Below are 11,059 nucleotides of genomic sequence, written 5' to 3'. Positions count from 1 at the left end.
TTAGCTGGTTAAAATGAAAAAGTTACATACAACATTTTGACATACTGTTCTCAGTTAACTCACTCACACATTTTATTATACATAATAAAAGCAAAACAAACAAACCTTTAAGAACTTATTGTATGTCAAAGCTTTATTACTAACTCCTGAGACTAAAGAAATCATCATCATCATCATCATCATCATCATCATCATCATCATCATCATCATCATCATCATCATCATCTTTTTAAAAAGGACAATCCATATAAAAATATGTAATTTGCAACACTTGGTGTAACACACAATTTTAAAAAAAAACCCTTAAAAATATATGTTTTCACTTGTTTGTACCTCTATTAGTCAATGAAAAGGAATCTTTCCTAAAGAGGAACGATCAATTACTTCCCCTTTCAGAGTGAGATTATCCCACAATTTAAGTATGTTATGTGAAGAACAATCAAATTCATATTTGCATGTTATCCTCTTCAAAACATGCAGCCTTTAATATTAGAAACAGAGTAGAACTTTGAGTATAAAAATGTATCCCACAGTATTAGGAGAATCACTGTTACTTTTTAACTGTTACTATACAAACATTTTATCATTGTTTTCTTTTCTGACTTTTCTAGTCTTCCTTCCTTCCTTCCTTCCTTCCTTCCTTCCTTCCTTCCTTCCTTCCTTCCTTCCTTCCTTCCTTCCTTCCCAATTATAAATCAACAAAAATAAGCTCATCTTTTGTTGAGATCCACTTCCATGCCAAATGTAAATTGGCTTAACTTCCCAAGAAGGATGATGGGGTGGGATGAGACAGACCCAGAACAGATATAGAAGCAGCCCCAAAGAAACATGTGAAAGTAGCCTGAATTTTCTAGGCAAGGCACTGGCTTCCAGTGGTTAAACTAGATTTTCCAAACGACTGATCTACCCAGGCTTCTTCTCCTCTACATTGTGACAATGTTAGATTGTGTGTTGATTTTCTGGCCTGGATGATCTGAATTCATCCAGCATCTTTTGATGTTATGTGTTAAGAAGTAGATGGCTTTAATCTCATATTTTTTGATCATGCCATAAAGGGACATTTTCTTAAAGTCAGAGTATAACCAATCGAACAATATTTTGCTCTGAGAAATCAGTTTGTGAGGAGCTTTCACAAGACAAGGATGTAAACCTTACATGCTGATGCAACTTGACTCTGAATTAAGCAACTGGAATCTGGACTGGGTCTAGATAACTTTCATAAACTTGGTATTGTCCTGTGCCAGACCAAGCACACACAAGTAGAGGTGACTGTAGAGAGGTGGTTGCAAATTTCACTGATAAGTTTTATGAAGTAAATAAAAAAGGAAATATGAATACAAATGCACACCCAGAGAATGAGAGAGAGAGAGAGAAAGAGATTTTTACAAATGGTAATCCTTAGTTGTCTAGAGCTTGCATTAGAATTTTACATTTGGTTCTCTAAATAACTCTCACTGAAATCATTTATGTACATATGTAGGATTGTAGTATCATTAAAACTGGCTGCCAATAAAGAAAAGTAGAACAATTGTGTTCTGTCTTTGGCTCTGTAACTCCCAAACATGTGTTTTCCAAACATGTGTTTCCTTTCAGAAACAAGACAGCTTTCAGAAGGGGGGAAATAATAAAATATGGAGGATTTAGCAGTCATTTTGACCACAACATTACAACAGAAGCTTGAAGAGATGGAGCAACTTTCCTTATGAAGCCAATTCTGACATGCAATCTAGAAACATGAAAAAGGTGAACAATGTGTAGGGTTATTGGAATGTGGATTTCATGAAGGGAATTTATTCTGCTCAGTGACATGTCACAGAACATTCATTGCATGAATAAAAGAAATCCAGCACAAAAGCTTTGGAAGGATAGCTAAAAAATTACTCTAAAGCAATTGTAGATACCACGAAGGTTTTTCTGTAAGTGTGATATAATGCATTTGTGGAAAAGGAATAGCATGAATATGTTTTCCTAAATTTTGTGTGCAACTCACTTGGAAGTGGCTATTCTTTGAAATGTTTTTTTCATGGCATTTCTAACTTCTTTATTCCTTAAACTATATATCATTGGGTTGAGCATAGGAATGATCACAGCATAAAAGACAGATACGATCTTGTCTTGCTCCAAAGAATAGCTGGAGCTAGGCCGCAAGTACATGAAAAGAAGAGTCCCATAGAAAGTGAAGACAACAATCAGGTGGGAAGAGCAGGTAGAGAATGCTTTGTAAATACTTTCAAGTGAACGCATTTGGAGGACTGTGACAATGATACAGCAATAGGAGATTACCACTAGGGATGTAGTTGCAACCTCATTAAATCCTACAAAAGCAAAGAGCAGAATCTGAACGAGCTGGATGTCAGAACAATAAAGATGAGTCAGAGGAGGTCCATCACAGAAGAAATGGTTGATAATGTTGGAATTACAGCAGGTTAATCTTAAACGAAATCCCACTTGTATGGATGAATTCAGAAGTCCAGCTATATAGCAGAACACCACTAATGAAATGCAGACCATTCTGGACATGATGGTGGTATACTTCAATGGGTTGCAGATGGCCACATATCGGTCATATGCCATCACAGCCACAAGGTAGCATTCAGTAGTTGCAAAACAGCAATAAAAGTATTGCTGTAAGAAACATCCAGTGTATGAAATAACTTTCTTCTGTACCAGGAAATTCATCAGCATCTTTGGGGTGACAGCAGATGAATAGCAAAGGTCTAAGAAGGATAAGTTGCTCAGAAGGAAATACATGGGGGTTTGAAGGTGAGAATCATTTTTCACAACCACAATGATCCCAATATTCCCCAAAATAGTGATAACATAAATCAGTAAAAATATCACAAAGAGCACACACTGTAGGGTTACATGATCTGTGAATCCTAGAAGAATAAACTCTTCCACCTCAGTGCAGTTTCCTCCAGTCATCTCACTGGTTTAGTTGATTCTTCACTGAAAGAGAAAAATCATGCAAAAATAAGTTCTCAAAGTTGAAGGGAACTTTCTTGTGGGGATCAAAAATTAAGTTTAGATTCCAGGAATTTGTCAGCTCCAAAGATTTTTGCATTCAATATATTTCATCTTTCTGTTAAAGGAAATGTAATTATATATCAATTAAACATTATCTTTAAACAGTTTGGCAAACTTGTATTTTGCCTAATAATTTATCAGTGGAATTCAGTTTCATGAATGTTGAGTGATTCCATCTGTGTCAGACAAAGTAATGCTTCTCTTGAAACCTCTCCTTCATTATTTGGGAGTCTGAGTTTGGATGCTCAATTTTTGATGGTGCTCAGAAGTTTCTTTGTTTCATTAAGACTAGCATATCTTTTTCCTGGATCTGTCAGATTCAGTCATGATGTACAAATCCCCCATTTGTACCATTAGAATATACTGCATGACAGACAGCCCTTGAAAACTGTTCTGAAACTTCAGATTATACATATTGCAGACCAAACTACTAACTGGGGCCAATTATAAGAAGCATATACTTTGTTGTCAAATAATCACTAATTTGTTTCTGATCTGACATAATTCAAGATGCTGTTAATGCTCTATATGAGGTGGAAATCAGATTGTATACCGGTATATATGGTTCTATTGCTGGACAAAAGCCAATTTGATAAGAACACTAACATGTTTTGAACAACAGTGGGGATAAGGAATCCTGAAGAAGCATTGCAAACAAACCTTTTCTGAAATGTAATTACTGGTTCTTTTACAAATGATCTAGAGTCAAAAAATATTACCACCACCTTGAAAAATATTTCATCAATACATTCATCAAATGTATTGAATACATTTTATTTCACTAACACTATAACATTTCAGTAGAGGTTTACCTTTGTTATTATATTCCTAATTTTGACTGATCGTTGTATTTGTCTAAGTAGACATTGAATGCCCCATTGAATGAAGAAATAAATGTGCACTTACCATGGTATCTTACAAACACTTCAGGAGAAACAAAATGTATTTCTTTGATTCTTTTCAGAATGAGTTAAGTTGGCTTAGAATGAGGACTCCCATCTGAAGAAGTAGCTATGTCTACCAGGAAGGATGGCATTAATTACCTATTTGTATTTAAACCACTGGGATCCATATTCCTGATAGGCTGTGATACAAAGTTAACTTTCCTATTTACTCTTGGCATGAAAGAGGAGTAATTTCCCTGCCCCAGTGCTACATTTTCAAGGAGGAATAGATTTGCTTTGGGAAAAAGAGTTTTCTAAGGAATGTCTGGGGATTTTCTTTTCTCAGACCAGCACCAACAAGAACCATTCATTTTTCTACCGTCTCCTTTCAGGCAGCTGGCATTTCTCTCTAATTTTCCAGAATTTTTCAGCATTTTAGGTACTGCAGAAAGTGACCAAACTGCTAACACAGTTGCATCTTCTGGCACATGTAACATTATTGTTGTTGGAAAAAAAGGAAATTTTTGTGCTAGTTACTATTGTTGTCAATGCAATTCATAGTAAGATGGCCCTTAAGAAAGCTGCAGACAAAATATTTTTATCTCTGGAAAACATTGGATGAAACAGTCACCTGGATTTAGAGAATTCTGGAGAAGACTGGAGAATTTCTGAACTACCGTTAGTTTAATTACCGTTTAAACTTACATCATTCAAAAAAGAGACTTACAACCAGTTCTCAAAGTTATTTGATCAAAATTCAGGCACTTGGCAACAAGCTCATATTTATGATGGTTGCAGCATTCCACGGTCATCTGATTGCCACCTGTGACCTTCTCAGCTGTCCTCTGACAAGCAAAGTAAATGGGGAAAGCTTTGGGTTCACTTCTTTACATGGTCTCCACCATTGGCTACAAACTTCTGCCAATAATGGACACCTAGTGGATCACCTAGCAGAGGTCTGCGCCCAGTGCAGGAATCAACAGATGACCATTCAGGATGCCTTTAAACATCTTTAGAGAGAGAGGTTCCACCATTTTCTGAGGCAGTCATGTCCATCACTGAAAAGTTCTTAGTTAGGAACTAAGGTCAAAAGAGTCAAAATTCAGACACAACTCTGAAATCAAAACCTCTGTTTAGATGCACTGCATGCAGGACTTTGAATGTGTCGTTGCAGCTGCCATCTTGAATTTTTTACATATCTCTCCCATGTATAGTATAGATAGTATTTAGTATAGATAGTATTTATTAAATTTTCTGAAAAAGTTTATAATGGTTGTTTTGATATTGTTATTAGAATATCACATATAGATATGGCTGCCTGATGTACTTACTCAGTATTAATTTCAATAGAGCAACAATGCACCATTATGTGTCCACACTACTAGAAAAGATGGAAGATGTGTTGGAGATTTTAAACTATCCCACTTGAACGTTTTTATTCTTATGACTGTTAATGATAAAAGAACTCTGGTTTCTTTGCATCGGGTTGATTAAGGGGAGATTCTTCAGCCTGAGAATGATCAGACTTATTTTGTGTGCATGTGTGATGTTGCTTTTAACAAGTATGGTTTCAGTACCACAGAGTTTGACAAATTTCCCTCCAAAAATTGAAGTTATTAGCCTTTGCAAGATCACATCAGATTTTAATTAGCTGCCAATGATTGTTCGGGTTTAAATGATCATCTGCATGATAGAAAGGATTTCTAAATTTTAATATTCTCTTAATAGTTCTTGGATGTTATTATGTGTATCTGAGACATGTGCATGTATTGAAATATTTTCATTTATGTAGTTCTATCTTATTCCCCTCTTGATGATCTTGTTAAGGGGCAGTTCCCTCGGGCAAAGTATATCCAAGAAATCAATCATTTTCTCCCTGATCTATTTTGGCAGAGGCATATCTAAAAAATCCTCTCTGGTTTCAGATATACTAAAGCAGGGGTGTTGGACTTGATTTCATTGAGAGCTGCATCAGGGTTGTGGTTGACCTCAGGGGCCAGGGTGGGCATAGCAGGGGTTGATGTGACTAGGGTGGGTGTGGCCAGCTAAACATCACTCGTGTTGGGGGGTGACTATGGTGGCCCAGGTGGGGCTGAGGGGATCCATTGTCTCCAGCCGAGGAAGGTGAGACCAGGGCAAGCACCATACCCTTGTCCACCAGAGGAGCCTTGCTATCCCTCTCAGGCCATGCAGAGAACCCCCAGTGATGCAGGCTGCCTGGAGCCCTAGGCAGCAGAGGGCAAGGGCCCAGTCCAGCCTTTCCCAAGGGGGCACCCAGCTGCGCTTACCTCCTTCTCAACGCTGTTGCCGATTGACTTGCTTTCCTTGGCCAAGTTGTTCATGGTGTGTGTGGGAGGGCAAAATGTGTGGGTCAGAGGGAGGCCCACTCCCTCTCCCCATGAAGAGACCTGGCTTTGTAATCAAAGCATTCTCAGTGATAGGATGGGAGACCACCAGGAAAGGTCAGGAGGAGGGGACAAGGAGATGGCAAAAGGGCATTGGGGCTGCTCATGGCCAAGTGCTAAGGCAGAACTTCCCTCAGATCCTCCCTCCTTCTCATTATAATCTCGTTCCTTCCTTCCTTCCTTCCTTCTTTCCTTCCTTCCTTCCCTCCTTTTCTTCTTTTTTCTTCCCTCTTCATTCTCCTTTCCTTTTTCTTCCTTCCCTTCTTTTCTTCTTTTTGTTTGTCTTTCCTTTTTCCCTTCCTCCTTTCCTGTCCCTTCTTGGATGCTCAAACGCAAAAGGGGAAACATTTCTCGATGCCTCCTTGCCTTGTGATCAAATGCCACATTTGCTAGTAGTCTGTGGCCACTTAAAAGACAGAACAAACCAGGCTCAGTTTATCCCATGCTTGCATTTAGTGGGGACATCCACAGACAACAAAACTGTCAAAATGGTGACTGTGATAGTTGATCAGAGCTCCTCTGTTTTTTATGTACAACAGCTTTAGCATTTAGGAACAGAGGTAAGTTAGTTGCTTTTCTATTAATACATAATTGTTAAAAGGGGTCTTGTGTAGAGACTCTGCCATGGTCTAATTCAGACTGGAAATATAGCAAAGGAAAATATTTTCCCCCACTCTGCTTTGTCCTGTTTTCCCCACTGGAAATGGCTGCTTGCAACACACAAGTAGGGAATACTTTCCTAAGAGTTCTCAGTTCAAGAACACCAGTGTTAACTTGGATTGCCGACAAAGTCCTGTCTGTGACAAATCAGAATACAAAATTGCTTTCTCCTTTGAACCCAAGTCTCAATGGATCCAGGATTGAAGCAGAACTGTGTGAATTGGGGCATCTACAAACAAGTTGCCTCTCCTTCCTTCCTTTCTCTTTCCCTCCCTCCCTCATTCACTGCCTCCCTCCTTCTCATTTCCATCTCCTTCCTTCCTTCTTTCCTTCCTTCCTTCCTTCCTTCCTTCCTTCCTTCCTTCCTTCCTTCCTTCCTTCCTTCCTTCCTTCCTTCCTTCCTTCCTTCCTTCCTTCCTTGCATCTCATTCCCATCTCCTTCCTTCCTTCTTCCTTCCTCCCTCCTTCTCATTTCCATCTCCTTCCTTCCTTCCTTCCTTCCTTCCTTCCTTCCTTCCTTCCTTCCTTCCTTCCTTCCTTCCTTCCTTCCTTCCTTCCTAGCATCTCATTCCCATCTCCTTCCTTCCTCTTTCCCTCCTTCACTGCCACCTTCCTTCTAATTTCCATCTCCTTCTTTGCTTCCTTCCTTCTTTTCTTCCATGCTTCTCAGTAAAACATGAATATTCATAAAATACATTCATAAAACTGGATTATTGCAACATAGATTCCTTCAGTCAGATATAATTGTTGTGTTTGCCATTGCTTTCTTCTAGGATGTTTTTTTTCAATTCTCCAGTCTAAATGACCATCCTGGTTACCATTTCAGGGTATCATAAAACCACTATCCAAATCCATCCCATCTTTCAAAAAATAATGCAAAATCAAGTGGGCATTGTCACATGCTGCAAATTGCATCATACTTTGAAGCCACACTACAGGTCTCTGTATGTGGTGGCCACCAGGAGAAATGGCCAAAGAATAGGTCTATGCAACAGTTGTTACTTGGTTAAAATAAAAAAGTTACATACATTTATTTTAACAAATTGTTCTCTGTTAAAGCAAAACAATCAATCCTTTATTAAGATGTTTTTTCCCTTTCTGACTTTTCCTTCCTTCCTTCCTTCCTTCCTTCCTTCCTTCCTTCCTTCCTTCCTTCCTTCCTTCCTTCCTTCCTTCCTTCCTTCCCGATTACTCAGAAAATTTATTTCACAAACACAAAAGTTTTGAAAGGTCAGATAAAGAATAACTCTACTACTATTGTACACATCACAAAGGTTTTTTGTAAATAATGTAATACATTTATGGCAAATGAATAGCATGAATATGTACTTCTAAATTTATGGGCAACTAACTTGGAAATGGTATTCTTTGAAATGTTTTTTTCATGGAATTTCTAACTTCTTTGTTCCTGAAACTATATATGATGGGGTTGAGCATAGGAATGATCACAACATAAAATACAGATACGATCTTGTCTTGTTCCAAGGAATAGCTGGAGCTAGGCCGCAGGTACATGAAAAGAACAGTCCCATAGAAAGTACAGACAACAATCAGGTGGGAAGAGCAGGTAGAGAATGCTTTGTAAATACTTTCAAGTGAGCGCATTTGGAGGACTGTGGCAAGGATACAGCAATAGGAGATTACCACTATGGATGTGGTGGCAACCTCATTAAATCCTGCAAAAGCAAAGAGCAGAATCTGAACGAGCTGGATGTCAGAACAATAAAGATGAGTCAGAGGAGGTCCATCACAGAAGAAATGGTTGATGAGGTTGGAATGACAGCAAGTTAATTTTAAACGAAATCCCACTTGTATGGATGAATTTAGAAATCCAGCTATATAGCACAGTACCACTAATGAAATGCAGACAGTTTTGGACATGATGGTGGTATATTTTAATGGGTTGCAGATGGCCACATATCGGTCATATGCCATCACAGCCAGAAGGTAGCATTCAGTAGTTGCTAAACCTGCATAAAAAAAGAGTTGTAAGATACAGCCAGTGTACAAGATGACTTTCCTCTCTACCAGGAAATTCACCAGCATTTTGGGGGTGACAACAGATGAGTAGCAAAGGTCTAAAAAGGATAAGTTGCTCAGAAAGAAATACATGGGGATTTGAAGATGAGAATCATTTTTCACAGTCACAATGAGCCCAACATTCCCTACAATAGTGATACTATAAATCAGTAAAAATATCACAAAGAGCACACACTGTAGGGTTACATGATCTGTGAATCCTAGAAGAATAAACTCTTCCACCTCAGTGCAGTTTCCTCCAGTCATCTCACTGGTTTAGTTGATTCTTCACTGAAAGAGAAAAATCATGCAAAAATAAGTTCTCAAAGTTGAAGGAAACTTTCTCATTGAAATCAAACATTAGGTTTAGATTCCTGGAAATCCATGTCAGATTAGAAATTTTTGCCTTGAATATATTTTATCTTCCTTTTAAAGGAAATTTAACTATAAAATCATTTGAACATTATTTTTAAAGAACTCAGCAAACTGATATTTTGCCTATTAGTTTCCTTCGTGGAGTTCAGTTTCATGAATGTTGATGTTAAGAAAATTAGACCATTTTTTTTTAAAAAGAAAATATTTTCTTTTTTTCTTTTTCCCTTTGAAAATCTGTTTTCATTTTTCTAGGTTGGGAAGGACAATGACAGTTATCATAGAACTAACAGTAACAGAAACTTGTCTTTTGCTTCTATCCATTTGAAAAACAAATATTGTCGATCAAGTTCTTCAGTAATTTGTGTAATTTCCTATTTTTGGAGCAGGTCCGTTTATTGTGATAGTAATGAAAGAGTTTAGCATGAGGTTTATTTGCAGATTAGTCAAAGAAGCTCTTAAGAAGCTGTATGGGAAGACAGTCCTATAGATTTTGAGTTCTAATGCTCTCTGTTTCTGAGGAGAATATCTGCACACAAAACAGTAATTATATATTGTCAGGTTTGGTGTAGACATTTGTCTGTAGTTCTATTAAGTATTCTTAGAAAATAAAACTCTAAAGACTGAGAGATGGCAGTGGAGATTTGATTGAGATCATGGAAACCATTTCTGAATCTGCTACTCCCTGTATGAAGGTGACAACCATGTCCATATTTTTCTACTGAAATCCAGTGAAGTTGTTTCAAGTTCTGCTGGAATACCTGAAATTAATAATGGACTTGGTGAAGCAAAAGAAACTGCATCTAATATAGATAAGACAGAACTTATTCCTTATTCCAAAAAGAAATTCAGGAAACAGTGATTCTATCTGTGCTAGACCAAATTGTACTTCTCCTGAAACCTCTGCTTCATTATTTGTGTTTCTGTATTTGGATGCTCAATGTTTGATGGTGCTCAAAAGTTTCTTTGCTTTATTATGATTGGCATGTTTTTTTTCCTGGACATGTTAGATTCAGTCATAATTTACAAATCCAGTTGCATCCCTTTGTACCATTGGAATATACTGCATGAGAAACTGCCCTTGAAATTTGTTCTGAAACTTCAGGTATTACATAATGCTGATCAAACTACTAACTAGGACCAATTTTAAGAAGCATATACTCTGTTGTCAAAATACTTACCAGTTCATTTCTGATCTGGCATGATTCAAGGTGCTGTTTATGTTCTATATAAACTGGAAACCAGAGTTCTTAAAATATCATATTCTACCTTACTGGTCTTACTTGAGACTGAAGATCTTTAAATGAGTGTGATTTTGGTTCCATTGCTGACAAAAGTCAATTTGATGATCAAATCAGCTGCAATATTTTTAGAGGAATTGACATGTTTTGAACAGTGGGAGTGAAATCCTGAAGAAGCATTGCAAACAAACATTTTCTGAGATCTAATCACTGGTTCTTTAATAAAAGATCCAGAGTAAAAAAATATTACCATTACCTTGAAAATATTTTCTATTGATGAATACAGTTTTATTTAACTAACACTATATAAGATTTCAGTAGAGGTTTACCTTTGTTATTATATTCCTAATTTTGACTGATTGTTGTATGTGTCTAAGTAAACATTGAATGCCCCATTGGATGAAGAAATAAATGTGCACTTACCATGGTATCGTACAAACACTTCAGGAGA

General features: G+C 37.4%; 2 protein-coding genes across 2 annotated transcripts; both read right to left on the bottom strand.

Annotated features, from left to right (window-relative positions):
- Positions 1–1,986: 1,986 nt before the first annotated feature.
- Positions 1,987–2,925, bottom strand: LOC107300795 (olfactory receptor 5AS1-like). The gene has a single exon (XM_015830084.1). It carries the CDS (start codon positions 2,923–2,925, stop codon positions 1,987–1,989), a length of 939 nt encoding a protein of 312 aa, XP_015685570.1.
- Positions 2,926–8,323: 5,398 nt separating this feature from the next.
- Positions 8,324–9,262, bottom strand: LOC107300794 (olfactory receptor 5AS1-like). The gene has a single exon (XM_015830083.1). The coding sequence runs from the start codon at positions 9,260–9,262 to the stop codon at positions 8,324–8,326; it is 939 nt and encodes a 312-aa protein (XP_015685569.1).
- Between the last annotated feature and the right edge of the window lie 1,797 nt (positions 9,263–11,059).

Source organism: Protobothrops mucrosquamatus, unplaced genomic scaffold, assembly GCF_001527695.2.
Source record: "Protobothrops mucrosquamatus isolate PMUCROS unplaced genomic scaffold, P.Mucros_1.0 scaffold8473, whole genome shotgun sequence".
Taxonomy (NCBI): Eukaryota; Metazoa; Chordata; class Lepidosauria; order Squamata; family Viperidae; genus Protobothrops; species Protobothrops mucrosquamatus.
Note: the sequence above shows the minus strand (reverse complement) of the source record. Positions and strands in the feature narration are given on the sequence as shown.